The 15,950-nt window shown below is 30.9% G+C and overlaps 1 protein-coding gene across 5 annotated transcripts in view; it reads left to right on the top strand.

Annotated features, from left to right (window-relative positions):
- The first annotated feature begins 251 nt into the window (after positions 1–251).
- LOC118183318 (uncharacterized) overlaps positions 252–15,950 on the top strand; it is a 466,396-nt gene continuing 450,697 nt past the window's right edge. For all 5 annotated transcript variants that reach the window (XM_035352811.2, XM_035352815.2, XM_035352813.2 and 2 more), the window contains exon 1: positions 252–414. In XM_035352811.2, the coding sequence (XP_035208702.1) occupies positions 319–414 (96 nt within the window). In that variant the 5' untranslated portion in view covers positions 252–318. The remainder of the gene's footprint in view (positions 415–15,950) is intronic.

The following is a 15,950-nucleotide window of genomic DNA, read 5'->3' on the forward strand; positions in this document are numbered from 1 at the left end:
TTATAACGAAAGATTTTTACTAAAATTTCAACAACTATTCTTGAATAGAAATCACCTCTGTTTCTTATCACCCCAAAAAATTATCGTTATGCATGTATAGCAAGCAAGTTAAATGCCTTAATACGCTAATTGTATTACTGAGCCGTTTTTGGCGATTGCTCGCGTTTACCTATCTCGCCAAGAGTGGGAAACTCCTGGCAACCCGGTGACTGACGGAGCTGGGAAGCCGGCGCCTCGCTCGTCTTCAGTCAGTGGAGTGAAAACTGTGGGACAGAGATCAAGTTGGCGCGTCTTCCAATCCACCTGCAACTGTAACAGATGCAGCAGAGCAAGCCGCCGGAAGGGAAGGCTGTTCCCATGATCAATTCTTTTTTGAATCTTTGTCGTGTCTGCCCTGTCCCCACGGACGACAAGGTAAGAAGAACCTTGCCTCATCCTCACTTATCCCAAACGGGGGCTGCGGCGAAAATTAACAGGCGTTCGTTGGGGGCGTGGTAGTTTAAAAGCTTGCGCATGGTTTCAGCACCACCAGGCATTTTCCTCACTTACTTTTTGATAAATTATTTAGTAGTAAACATTTCTTTAAATTTTTTCCTACAGTTCTTCCCTTAATTCAAGGGATTTCATTAAAGAATAACGAAAGTCAGTTTTGGAGGGCTAAAAAAGTTCAAAAAGTCAATACTGAATAGAATATTGAACGCATGGCCTATCGAGATCTGTATGCGGCAGTAGAATTGTCACCCATCCAGGTCTATTGTCACTGAGCCAACAAAACTGCTGCAGGCAAATGGGTATGTTTATGTTTGAAGAAGTACAAAACATATAAAAAAGGAGATTTATATGAAACCTGATAGAATTAAATACTCTTAATACTGGGAAATTAAATACTCATTTGATATAATTGTGTCCTATTACAGTGGTAAAAAAAACCCGCTGTTCATTTCGTAAACGTTTAACGTTAAATGTAACCTTAGTAAACTATGAATTCACAGCAATATTGTCTTGCTTTCTTTTATTTTATAATTTTTTTTGTGGTGTTTGAGCGAAACTCATTGCGTTTCGAGATTCTTCAAGTTTTAATGTAATCTGAAATGAATTGCAAACTAAAAATGAATATGTATGACCTTTTGAAAGTATAACTGAACAGTTTTATGCGCATTTAAATTCAGGCGCACATTTTTTGATTTTAAAATTGCATGTAAAAAATATAAATATGTTTTTTTTTTTTTTTTTTTTGTTTATACAAAACTTGAATTTGTTTTAGGAATTTTCAGACTTATATTTCAGACTTAATTTCTATCTTCATTCACAGAAGTACACTTTTATTTTGTAACTGACTTTAATGTGTAATGTATTCTCAAAATTAAATATTTTTTGTTCGCACATGCTTGCTAATAGTAAACTTATTCAAGCCTTTAAGAAATGATTTTCTATATCATCGTTCACTTTAAAATATTCGGTATTTTTATATGAGATAGTTTAATGAAAATTTCTTTATGAAAATGTATTTTTACAATTTTGTAAAATAGAATTTGTCAATTCATAAAATAAAATCTGAAGAGGGGCAAAATTTGTTATTGAGTGCGGTGTTTAACCATTTGTGCTGATGTTCTCAACTATGAGCATTTATAAAAATAATTTCAATTAATTATTTTTCTGATTTGATGCAGTAACGTATATAAGTCAATTGCTATTTGAATGAAATTGATTTTAACAATAATTTGTTTCAGCAAAAATTAATTTATTGTTATTTGTTCTTTATTTCAACTGCTACTTTTGGACGTTTGTGATTTCTTTTAAAATTCTTCCCAGAGAAACTGCAGAAAAAAAAGCAATTAAGTTGAATATTTAAAATAGTTACTTGGTTATTATTGATAAGTTTTATGAATTTCCACTGCGTAAGAATTCATTAGTGAAAGAGTATGTGTGAATGGGTGAATCCAAATGGGAATAAGCTTTTTAAATGTTTACCTGTCGTACTAGATGCACATAATTTTACAATTGTAATGAAATGGAAATTGAAAACGGCTATTAAATTTCGAAGTGTAACTAATTTAGAGTAAACTATTAAAAAAATGTTTAAGGATGTAATGTACTACATGTTACTTCTTAATTTTGTTTTCTGTCCCAACTAAATGCAAATTTAATGTTTTTATAGTTAACTAAATGTAATATTTAATGAATTAAACCCGCTCTTTTATGTAAAGTATACTGTGACTGCAATGAATGTTTCAAAATAAAGTTATAAATTTCGATTTCTTTTCATTTGGCATGCAGAAAATTAGACCCTTTTCCGACCGAATTATCATTTTTTAAAAATGAGCTTTCAGCTCTTTGTGCAGGAAAGTTACGCAAATAATATAACTTTATACGTAATTATCATTAAAATAATGTATTAAAGTACAACTCATATGACGTTTGAAGCACCTGTATTTTCTCTCCAAGATTATGCAGAGGTTTAGTTAAAATTGTATAATAAATATATAGGATGCTAATTTTTTCATTCTTTGGAACAGTTACACACTTGCCTCCGATCTTGTTAACGCAAATTGAAAGAATTACAAATTAAGTTTTAAAATCTTTTGATTGTATAAATACTTAGCAAGATTTTTATTTTGAATATTAAAGTTTCTTTATTTGATTAAAAGTTTTTACATTTTTGCAGCAAAAGATATTATTTTTCTCTATTTTAATTAAATAAATTATTTACTTTATTTATTGCTACTTAGTATTCGAAAACTTAAAATAAGTTTTCGTAAACATCAAATAAATATTTTCATCTAAATCATTCATGCGAGGTGACATTTGAGATCTTTCCACGTATTGAAAGGTAGCTGTAATAAAGGTATTTATTTAAGTGTTAGAGTGTTATCGTTTCAAACTAAACGATAAATATCGTTTAGTTGAAAATATTTTTGTGTTACAATAATAGTCTTATTAGTCTCGCAAGCTGTGACTGAAAATAACTGCATTATTATTTATGATGATTCTAGGTTAATTTTTTAATTTATGGACTATTGAGCGTTTTTTTAGTGTATGTTGTTCGCCTTGACAAATAAAGAATATCGTCTGAAACTGATTTTTTTAGCATTAGGATTTAGATTGAAATCAATGGTGTCTAAATTATATAATATACAACTTAAAAACAAATGTTAACGATGTTTGCGTGTTTTTTAAGTTTTATATTCTTAAGAATCTTAAATAACATTGGAATTTTATAATAAGCGAAATTTGATAATAAACCAAATAATTCGACAAAAATATTTCCTTTGACAAAAATATTTATAAATCGGCTGAAAACATGTTCCTTACATTACATTCTGCCCCATAGCCTTTCTTTACTAGAATATTCGTGCTCTTTTACGTAATAATAATTTATGATGTACAAGAACAATTTGCGATTAGTTTAAAATCCAGAAAGTTTGTTATATAGATTTTACTTAAATATGTTTCTAAATTCTTCTACATTTGATTGGTTGTAAGGTTTTTATTTTAATTAACCCGGTTATTGTTATTTTAGCTTGTTTGTAACTTCTTTTTTCGCCGAGTTCTACTAGAAATTAAATCAAATTACTCTATAAATAAATCAGATTAGCCGTTACCCTACTGTAGATTTTCGTTTTTGCAGTTTATTCTTGCTGGCTAAAGTTTATACTAGCTGCAAATTCTTCGCGGGCGCTTGTTATTCAGATTAAAGCCCAGGTTTAATCAAAGCTGGTTAATTTTGTACTCTGCATTTGATTGACTTTGTAACGATTGTTTGGCTAACTGCAAGGTTACGGGGTTCCGTTCCTGTTAAACGTTTAATTTTTGTAACTTTGAAATTAATATGTTAATTAAAAAGTTTTATTTTGAATTTAAACTTAGTTGTAGCATTCCAGCTAAAAGGTCAGATGGGACGAAAGGTGCAGCCAGTCTCTTGCGGTTATTTTAGGCGATTTAGTAGCTTAAGCCTATATTTTAATCATGAATTCTGAATTATTATTTTGCAATCTCAAAATAAAGTCTGTTTGAATCGAATATCCTAATGTGATTTTTAGCGTTTTTTAAATGTGAAGTAATAGTTTTGAAAATGATATAAATGATCTAAAAATGATCTTAAAACTAATATAAAGCATTTTTGCCTAAAATTCCGAATTAACGCTAGTAACTAGATTTATAAAATCCTCAATTATGAATTGAACTCATTGCTTAAAATTAATTATTAGTCCATATTGATTTATTATCCTTAATAAACGTTTAAAAAATATAAAATTTAGTAAGGATTTATCATAAATGAAATTCATTGTAAAATCTTCATGATAATTTAAGAATTGTTTTACAGACTGATACTTTTTTGGGTGAGAATACTGAAAGGTACGAGGCAATATCGATTTTTGGCAAGGTAGTACACCCAAGGAGAATCACGTATTGGCTCGTCAGTTCGATTTTTCACGTTCCACACCATAAAATTCCGTCGTGAGTAGACTGTTTATTGTACCTGATATGAAATATAGTTCGTGAAGTAATATTAAAAATAGTGCACCAAACTGAAGAAAAGCGCTGTGTGCTGGCTTTATTATTTTCGGATTGATTGCTCTGCTGCTTAGGGAGAAGTGTCGGAGAACCATCAGGTGCAAAATTATTAGCGGCAATTTAAACTTTGTATATGGCCTTTCATACTGCTGGGCTTTATTGATTATCTCGCATATTTGAAATGCATTCCTTTATTTTTTATCAATTTACCCTTTAAATTAATCATTCTCCTATATGATAGGAAAATAACTATAGAATTTAATCCTTCTTCTTCCACATGATAAAAAAATGACTATAACAATAGCTGAAAATACTCGTAAAATATAATTTTTACGGAATTACAGTCAAATTCAGAAAAGTTGCTTCAGGTTTGCACACTGGTGTAGTAATTTCTTTTATTTACTTGGTTTTGTAAGGTTACGGTAAAAAGATTCAAAATCAAATTAATCAACAACATGAAACAAACTATTGATGGATTTTATTCTGACTTCATTATAAGAGACAAAAGAAGGAACTGTAAGAAACCGAGCAAATAATAATAAGAATGATGAAATTTTGATTGTTTTATTATTTTCCTTTATTCTCAGTTGTTTGAAAATGCTTTTTAGTAAATGAAAGTTTCCCTTTGAAATACCTGTATGAAATGTAATACTTGGCAGAAGTACATACTTGAATCTTTCTCTCTTCTTTTACGCCAACCCGGGGTTATCTTTTTCTATTTCCTTACTCTTTGATTTATAATTCGAGGGCTGATTTTGAGTACGATTGGCTTCTTGAAGTTTCTTTGCTTATATATGGCCTAACTTCTTGGATTATTTGCTTATTATTATTATTTTCATTTTCATCTTCCAGAAATATTGCACCGAATCATCAACCTCATATTTGCTTTTGATTTTAACTTTATTAATATATTGTATTCATTATATTTCACTAGATATTTAGTTAATTCAAGGACATAGTTTTCCACTGCTTAATTTTTATAAAAATTGATGCTTTTGTGCGGAGGCAGATGAATTTGATTTTCTGGCGCCATAAAATTCTTAAAATTTGCAAACTTTAATGAAATTAAACATTTTGTTCATTTTTTGTTGTAAGTCAAACTTTCTGTGTTCGGTTTTTTATAATGAGCGTAACATTTTCCCAATTACGAGTATAGGGATTTGGGGAACGTATAAAAAGTTAGCTGGTATATTTTTATAAATTTTTTTAAAAAATTTAAAAATGCCAAAGCATGAATATTTGGGTAATTTAAAACATCTTTTGACTGGAAACATATGTCTACAAAATTATTGCAAAACTAAAGGCCAGGGAAGGTTTTTTACGGACATGGTGTATATATGGGACACTTGTGCTTTACGAAAGGAAACTGTAGTAAAATAAATTAAAAAAAACATGTAAAAATTTTTTGTGGGTGTGTTTCATACTTAAATTTAGTAACAATTATTACATAACATACATTTTCTCAAAATATTAAAATAGTAATTTAATAAAAATACAATTGCTTAGAACAGAGCAGAAAATGGCTCACTTAAGTGATGGGACACTTACTTTTCCATCAAATATTTATCCAAAAATTTTACTTTTTAAAAGGTTTTAATATTTTGTTGGATTTCCTTTTACTTTTAAAACATGATTTAATCTTCTTGGGATGGATTCGACTAATTTTTTTTGTGATTTCTGGAGTGATTTTACCCCATTCTTATTGAAGCACCGATTTTAATTGTTGTTTTGAAGAAATGGTGTGTTTGCGAATTCTTGATTCCAATTCTTGCCAAATATTCTCTATGGGATTTAATTGTGGAGATTGTGGGGGTGTTTTTATTATTTCAGGACAGTTATACAGCAGCCAGAGTCTAACGTTCAAAGCAGTGTGCTTAGGGTCATTGTCCTGGTAGAATTTAAAATCGTTATGAAGGTTCAATTTTCGTGCTGAAGATTTCAAATTTTGATTTAAAATGTCAATATACTTGTACTGATCCATTATACTGTCAATAAAAACAAGATTACCAACTCCAGCGGAAGACATACACCCCCATTCCATAACTCCTCCTCCACCATGTTTTACTGTTGGCACCAAGTTATGTTTGCGAAATTCTTCCCTGGGTTTTCTCCACACCAAGATTCTACCGTCAGAACCAAATATATTAAATTTACTCTCATCAGCAAATATAACTTCATTCCAGTAATTAGAATTCTTATTTATGTTGGATTTTGCGAAAGCCAGTCTGAGTTTTCTATTCTTTTTACTTACGAAGAATTTTTTCCTGGCCGCTCTACCGTGATATCCAGCAGATCGAATTACTCTTCTAATAGTCTCAGAATTAACAATTACTCCATATAATGCTTGTAAATCAGCAGCAACTTTAGGAGCACTCATTCTTGGATTTTTTTAAAATATTTCGAACGATAATTCGCTTTATTCCATCGGATAGCTTTGATGGTCGGCCAGGTCTTCTTTTATCCTGAATCATATGATTCTTTTTATATCGTTTAATGATATTGAAAACTGTTGAATGACTGAAGTTAACTGTTTCAGTAGTTTCTCTAATAGATTTTCCACGTTCAATATGCAAATTAATAACTAATTTTCGAATTCCAGGCAAAGTTTCTTTTCGTTTAGCATTCATAGCTGCACAGAGCTAAAAAACACAAAAATTCCAGAACAAACTGGAGAGAAATACTGCAGACGATTTTATAAATTATTGGCAATTGCTTTTGAGTAAAAATAAATACACCAAAAGATATTTTTATTGCTTACTTCAGACGATTTTTGTTGCATAGTATGTAGTGTCCCATCACTTAAGTGAGCCATTTTCTGCTCCGTTCTAAACAAGTGTATTTTTATTAAATTAATATTTTAATATTTTGAGAAGATGTATGTTATGTAATAATTGTTACTAAATTTAAGTATGAAACACACCCACAAAAAATTTTACATGTTTTTTAAATTTATTTTATTGCAGTTTCCTTTTGTAAAGCGCAAGTGTCCCATCACTTTTTTGAGACACTGTATATATATATATATATATATGTGTGTGTGTGTGCATTTGTGGGTGATATATATATATATAATACCTAGTTCGTACGCTAAAAGCTTCTTAGATACTGGGGTTTCGTGAAAAAATTAACATAAACAAAATAAGGTGCAATGGAATGTGTTCCAAAAATAAAAAACAATGACCACATAGGTCTTTTTCGTTTGTTCTTTTTACTTTAATTAGTTATATATATATATATGTCCAACAGATCCAAACAGGATGTACCACAAAGTAAATCTATCTCTGTCATTGAGAGGGACAGTAATGGTGGTTAAAGTTTAAAGGCAACAAACAGTTACCATACTTTTACTCACGTATTCCACCGCCTTTGTTTACTAATTTTATCGTACAAAAATCGAGAGGAGAATATTATGCGAATAATTGAATCTCCGAAAGACACTAAATACTATAGTAAGAACATAACAAAAATTCAGGTATAAATGGTGTTGGTGTATTTAATTATGGCAAAGCACACTAGGGCTATCTGCCTAAGGGGAGGGATGCCTTTCGTGGAGGACTTTCTAAGGGAAACTGGCTCGTATACACGTTACACATGGGGAAAACCACGAAAACGCCCATGCAGCCAGCCCGTTCGCGGGATTCGAACCTCGGACCGAACTACCAGTGTTCAGCGTCTTTACCGCTCGGCCGCTGGTGGGCCTCAGGTATAAATGAATTACCGATAACTATCACAGCATTATTTATTTAAAAGACACGTACATTCTAATAAAATTACCTAGTATTATTAAATGCGTCTAATAAAATATCTTTATTTATGTTACTGTTATTGCTTCATAAATTCAATTTCTACGTGCCATAAAAATGAGTAAAACTTTTAAACGGCTACGAATTCTAAAACTAGAAATTTGAAAATGTATTGAAAGAGCCGAAGAATAATTTAGATTCTAAACGCACAACTGCCGTTTTCTTTTTAAGAAATTCAAGATGTCTTGAAAATATACGTTAAATGCTGTACTTGAAAACAGAGCATGTTAGTTCGATAGAGTAGTAATTAAAAATCAGGTACGTGATGAATTTACCACTTTTACTCGAAAACATTTAGCATAAAGTTACGCTGTAAAAAGTTATAGAAATAGAAAAATATTTCATTATTTAATAAGGAAACAAGCAGAAAATTCAAAATAAAAATCATTGTTAATATAGCTCGTAATGATAAGTTTAGCATAAAATAAGATTTATGATCTACTCCAAGAGCATCAGTTAAGATGTGAACTTTACACACCAATCAAAAGCACAAATTCGGAAACCCATAACAGTTTCCAAAAACTAAAACTGCGTTTTCTGAACTTTCTGCAGATGTGCTTGTTGTTTCGTAGCTCAGAAATATTGTACTGGATTCCGATAAAATTCAACATATTTTAACGCTTTCCAACTTAGAAGTTTCTTTTATTTTTGCCTAGCTTGGCTGAGATTAAATTTTAACTCTCAAAAGAAAGTAGTCTAATGTATTCTTGCCGGAAATTTTCGTATACTTTCACATCAAGCGGGGACATTGAATAGGCATGAGCACTATCGTCAGTATTTTATCAATTGTTATTCTGAAAGTTTGCAATATTGCGTACATAATAATCTGTTTAAAAATGATGTTAAAACTATTTCACGTATCGCTGATAGTCTATTAATATTCTTGTTTGAAGCATCAAGTAGTGTCAAAGTGTTACTAATATTAATTTGGTTTTAAATGTCTTAATTTATAAATCTGTAAAACCATGTATTGTAAAACTTTAAAAAAGAATATATATCGCAGGCTTGATAACACATTGCTATTTAAGTTTCTGCTAATAAAAAATTTTAATAATATTAAATTGCAATTAATAATTTTTCCGATATTTAGAACCTGCCTTGCCCTAAGTATTGGAAAAACAGGAATTACTGCGCAAAAGATGGTTTCTAATGTAAAAATCAATAAAGTGTTAATTAAAAATCATTAGATAGCAGCAAACCACACGGGAATCTAAAATAAAACGAAGCCTCGCGGAAAACTAATTCACAGTAAATTAGACATAAAAATCAGAGTGGAAAAATTATGTATTTAGGCTACTTTCCTCATACTCTGACGAAATACAATTGATGGAAAACTGTTTAAACTAGCAAAGACTTTTAGAAACAAAGTGGGTGCATGGGCATTATGTTCACAGGAAAGTAAGTAAGAGCAGCAATGCGACGCATTCAAAATGAAAATCTGGGACAGAAGTGGAAACGTTGTAAAGTTATTTGATTACATTGATGCAAGAATGTGAAAAATGTGCATTGCATTCGCCAGGATGGATTCGAACTCCTGACCTTCCGAATACGTGTCGAGCGTGCTTCCAGTTACACCACGAAGACATGTGGAAAGGAGGGATAAAATACCTTATGAAGTTATGATGCCCAAAACAATTAGTTTTAGTTTGCTTTATCCTGAATGGTTAATATTTAACTTCTAAAATTATTGACTGAAGCTTTATGTAAGTTATCTGAGCCACGTTAAGTTGTTAGTTATCAGCTTTGTGTAAAAGTCAAACGACCGCTATTATTTTTGGAGGTACGCAGTTTAGAAATATTTATTATAAGCAGTTATTATTTTTAGATCAGAAAGGGAAAATAACCAAATTATATCGGAAAGTCAAACCATTATTGAAAATTAAGGTTAGAATTTTAATTTACATATTTTCTATCATTCATATATGTAAAATAAAAAATATGAACTGCATATATATATATACACGAACATACATACATACACACACACACACATTATATATACATAAGAAATTTCTGTTGTATATGTATGTATAAGGTCATTCACACGGAAATTTTAGTTACCTTAATCCACTTAAACTCTCAAAGGTGAGATCATGGATCTAATCAACGGGAGAAAAGTTTGTAGCAAGAAAAATAAACTACATTTAAATTTGTTTCGGAATTAATGAGAAATAAAGTCTACTTTTATCATAATATCTGTTTCAATTGTTTTATTGTACCGTCAGGTTCAATTTTGCGATTAGATTTTCGTAGTTCTTCATTTTATGAAACAACTTTTATCTGAAAGTAATTTCAAAAAAGGAAACAAACTTTGCGAGGGAATCTTTTTCCGTTGTTTTCCCTTATTTAATCAAAGTCTAAGCATGTTTGAAATATTTTTTTTTTGTTTAATTGGTTACTGCAGACCACCGAAGAGCAATCAAAAATAATTTGAATGTAATATTTTATCATTATTTATGATGTATATCTACTGAATAAGGAATAAAATATGGCTCTATTTCAAAAAGCTTATTATTATTATCTTGCTGGCTATTCCAGTTTTATTGCTGGAAGTTGGAAATTAACAGGTAGCAAGCGTTTAATTTTCATTACTTTTATTTTTCTCTCTTTCAAGGTTACGTTACTTCATTCTTATTTTGTTTCATCATTGTGCAAAATGAGTGAAAAATTTCACATTTGAACTTTTATCATACACATGTCTGTGTTTCATCATTCTACCATCAGTATGTCACATAATCATTTTTCATCGTTAAATCATTATTATATTACATAACCATATTTCATGATTTTAAAAATGTTTGTATACGCCTCTTCATGCCCAATTTAAGTATATTTGTGATAGCATAAAAATGTTGTCAGATCACATTTTCAGAACAAAATAACATAATTAAAGGTACAGTATCTGTACAGATTTGTTTGCTCACAGAACGTACAAAGAACAGAGCTCACAGAATACACAAAAGTTTTTCGAGCAGTCACAGTAACCCTCGATGCATATATATAATTAACGTTTACAGGCGAAACATCGCGGAGAAAACAGTGCAAGACGAAAGCATCGTGCAAGAAAAAAAGGAGAAAACATCGCAGTATAATACATCGTAGTCGTTTATAAAGTGATTCAAAAACATTTTTGCTATTTTAAAACACCGTCGTAAAAATATCGTGATAAAAAATAAAGCATTGACAAGTTATTGCATGGCAATAACATCGCGGACATGCGTTTTTCAGGTTTTAAAAGTTGTAAATGTATATTTGTAGAGTAATTTGTGAGTCCAAAATAGAATGAGGAATATTTTTATCTTTATATTTCATGTTTTTGGATCATTAATAATTTTTTGCTAAAAAGCAAGGAGGCAACTTAAGCATTCAAAAACTGAAAATGAGTACAAAATTAATCCTATATGTAGCAGTTAATAGAGTTTTAAATTCGTATACTTGAATATTAGGAAGCCATTATTTAATAATCTCTTTTATGAAGTAGTATTGGCAACGTTTCATGAAAAATATAGTCTGAAAAAATTAGAAAAAAGAAAGTAAGTAAGTAGTGCATGAGGTTACCTACTTTAAAATTAATTAATTATTAAGTTGTAAAATTATTTTCTTTCATTTTGATAATCTAATATTCCTTTAGTAAAATTAAATCTTATTTTGTTTTAAATCAGTTTGTTTCAATCTGTGAAATAATTTTAACATAAGTAATCTCATGCAGTTTCTCATCTTTTCTTTTAACATTTTTTTAGACTAAATGTTTAACGAAAAACTACCAGTACAACTTCATTCAAGAGATTAAATAAATAATGACTTTTGATAGTTAAGTGCATAAATTTAAAATTCTCTTAACTGTATACCTAATTTTCTGCTCATTTTCAGTTTTAGAATGTTTAAATTTACTTCTTCCTTCTGTAGCAAGAAATTATTAATTAATCCAAAAATATGAAATATAGAGGTAAAAATATTTCTCATTCCTTCATGCGCTCGCTTATTCATTCCCTCATTATACGAAAATACATTTAAAGTTTTTAAAACCTGAAAAACACATGTCTGTAATGTTGTTATCATGCGATAATTTGAGGTGCTTTATTTTTTAACCATTTTTAATCATTATATTTTTAACCATGGTATATTAATGATGATGTTTCTGAAACGCTTTATTTTGAACGACGATGTTTTAGAACTGAAAGGTTTCTTTCTTCTTTTCTCCCGCGATGTTCTGTACAATGATATTTTCGCCTTGCGTTGTTTTCGTCCGCGATGTTTTCGGCAGACACTTAATTAACCACTATTTACAAATTTTAAGTTTTATTCAAAAACTAATTGGAAAATTTAACAGTGTAATCAGTAAATGTTTGGTGACACATGGTGACAACCACAAAAGCTAAGAATGGAGTCATCCTGCTCTCCTGTGATCGGCCCAGCTAGAACTCTCAATATTTAGCGGTGTGGTCACTGGTGGGGCCTAAGGTTGAGCGAAAAATGAAAAAATTAATAGAAATTTGTTGAAATATCGAATCTTTAGAGGCTATGAAAAGAAAACTGTCAAATGAAAGAGCGGAGAGAATGAGCATGAAACATTATTGGTATTTTAGTTGATAAAAAATTTGATGTTGGTGGTGATTCGAGAATTCTGCATTCTGTGGCTTCTGGAGGAAAAATGTTTCGATTAGTTAATAAATTATGGCAAAAATATTCGAGAGAGTATTTTGGTTAATGTGTAGGACTTCTTCATGCAGGACGTTTAAGGCAAGTTCTTATACTGCGTTCATACTGTAGCTTAAGCACTATCAATATAGTCTTAGTTCTAAGCATCATATTAGCGTTCAGCACTGGAGGAGCTCTCTGATTTATTGTGTAAGCTACAGAAAATTACGGAAGGCTAATCCTGCATAAAATATTTGGCAAATTTTAGTCTTTGGCGGACATACGCATTTACTCGCGTATTTTCCCCCCTTAGTTTTTCAGTTCAAGGTTTTGAAATTTTTTTTAGTATTCACGTGAATTATCACGTCTTCAAGATAGTCAGAAAGCGAGCTTTATTACATTTTAAAATAGATTTGTCCACGTAAGGTTTTTTTCCTTATCTATTTATTTGAGATGCATGGGGTAAGATCAAAGAAAAAATGCTGAAGAACTTAAAAAAAAACGTGGATATATTAATGCTCATAATAGTTCTGAAGATATTGCTCGTGGGAAAACAAACTGAACGGTAATGAAGTTGATGACAGCGGTGATGATAGCAACGATTTGTAAGCTGTAGCAAACGAAAAGACAACAGTTCCAGTAGCATAAAATGATCTGAGACCTAGGGAGTAGCAGTGGCCAACAATAAGAATAACGAGACTCAAAATACAGGAAGCAGATATGAAGATATCTAGAATGTAGGTTTCTTTATAATGAGTACTATTGTCAGAGTTACCGATAGTTGATCCATGAATACCTTTCATTTGTTATTTGGATAAGTTTGTCCCTCTTGACTTTCGTATGATAAAGTTAGTAAGGAGAAAAACACGCGAGTAAATGCGATATTTCCTGAGAAAAAGTCTCTCCCATTTTTTTTTTTTTTTTTCAAATGCTATATTTAGTGACAAAACGAGCTTTTACAACAGCAAAATATTAGACATTTCCATGCTTCTAACTCATTGAAAATAAAATAAAAGTAAAATATAAGGGTGTTTAATTATTCGGGGGGGGGGAACAGATATTCTAATATAATGTTTCCGGTAAGTCGAATGATAGCACTTTGTCGAAGCCCAAAATGTCGTCACGTATTTCTCTGTAATTTAACGGTTTTGTCTTTCTATGGCAGGTTTGATATATAATTTGATGTAAAACTGAAAACTTGGAATTCTTAAGTCAAATTACACATCAGGTAAACCACTATGATATCAAACAACCACGAATATAGTGTAAATATAGTAGTGTAAAGCGATTTAATATAATCAAATTTTAGTTTTAATGTTGTCGTAATAGCAGCAAAAGCTTCGGAGAGGTAGATAGTTGTCTAATCAATCAACTTGGACTCAAACTGAGGATATTGAAAGAGAAGACTATAAATATACTTGCTTTAAAGCTATAAATTATCCAGAAAAACTCAATAGCATTGGCAGCTTAATGATTAAACACTCAGTAACATTAATGATTACAGAATTCTAATCCATCAGTCGTCCTGATAAAATTATCTGCAATATTGCTACGAATTTCTGTAATATAACTTGAACGGCTTCAAGAAAAGCGCATGTTCTGCTGGAAAAATAAGATTACAGAGGTGTGTAATTGGTGTGTATTTAATTATGGCAAAGCACACTAGGGCTATCTGCCTAAGGGGAGGGATGCCTTCGTGGAGGACTTTATAAGGGAAACTGGCTCGTATACAGATTACAGAGGCAAGTCTGTTTAACATTGAGGTAAATGGCTATCTCACTAAACTGGCGAGATATCGCTGAGTTGGCGATGGCTTTGATGACTAATTTGGTAGCCAAATTTGGCGAGAAATCGCCATTCGGCGAAATTTTGTTCCGGTCATTGGATGACTGTATTTAATTGCTATATTTAAATGTAACTGTATCCGGCTTTTATATGTAGCTTTAACCATATATGCCTTCCAGAAATTTCGAGAAATGGAAGGTACTAGAGATTTGTTGGTATCCGGGAGAAAAATATATAAGACCGGGGAGAATATCACTTCTCAGTTTTTAGTTCAGAGTTGACTTCGGATTATTGAGAGATCTCGGTGCGAGCTTTGTTCAACGTTCTTAGTAATTTGAAGTAGTAACTACTGCCTGCACTCTGTTATACTGAGAAGAACTGTACGAATGCTTTTGTGGAAAGCTGCAGAATTGTAAAGTTTTTCTTTTGGCAAAATAAACTTTATCAAGTTATCATTGGTTCTGTGTGCATTTAATCCATTATGAATCCGTACGCATGTAACAGCATTATTTATAATTAATTTCTTTTCTTTCTGATAAATGAATTTAACTATAAACTATAATCACAATCAACTATTTAAGTAACATGTAAAAAATGTTTTGAAGGCTTATAAATGTTATATAATCGTATAAGAAATAATGCTTATAAGTAACTCACTTTCCATTTACATAATCAGTGACGATCTGTAGGAACCTATTTATTATATTTTACTCAATAGTGCTTTAACATTTTAAGATTCCTAAGTGTTTTAATCTAAAGTTGAGGAATCTTAGGAACTGATAAGTGAATAATCGCTTGAGTTCGTGAGACAGAGAACAAAACGTAAGAACGGTAAAATTACCCTTTATTATTTCAATAAATTTTAACAGATGACTCCTTTCTTGGAGTTACAATAAAGCCTCCACTCGGGCTTGAACTTAGGAAACAAAAAACTAAAAAACTAAAACATAACTAATCTTAACTAAAAAGATACAGCCGAAGCTGTCAAGATACTAACAGAGTTGGCCCCTTAACGCTAATTAACGGCGAAGCTAGCCTAAAGTACGGCCGAGCGTACGGCGAACGAGCGCTAGTCGGAATCACTACCTTTCTGAAGAAGTAGGTAGAACTTCACAGTTAAATACTTCTCCTCGTTTACATTAAAAAAAATGCGTACTGGTCGGAATTTGTAAGCTTGAAATTAAGAAGAGATAGGAAAGTAACTTTAAC

The sequence above is a fragment of the Stegodyphus dumicola genome, chromosome 8, assembly GCF_044657685.1.
Source record: "Stegodyphus dumicola isolate Sdum_Otavi_A_Nest chromosome 8, ASM4465768v1".
Classification (NCBI taxonomy): Eukaryota; Metazoa; Arthropoda; class Arachnida; order Araneae; family Eresidae; genus Stegodyphus; species Stegodyphus dumicola.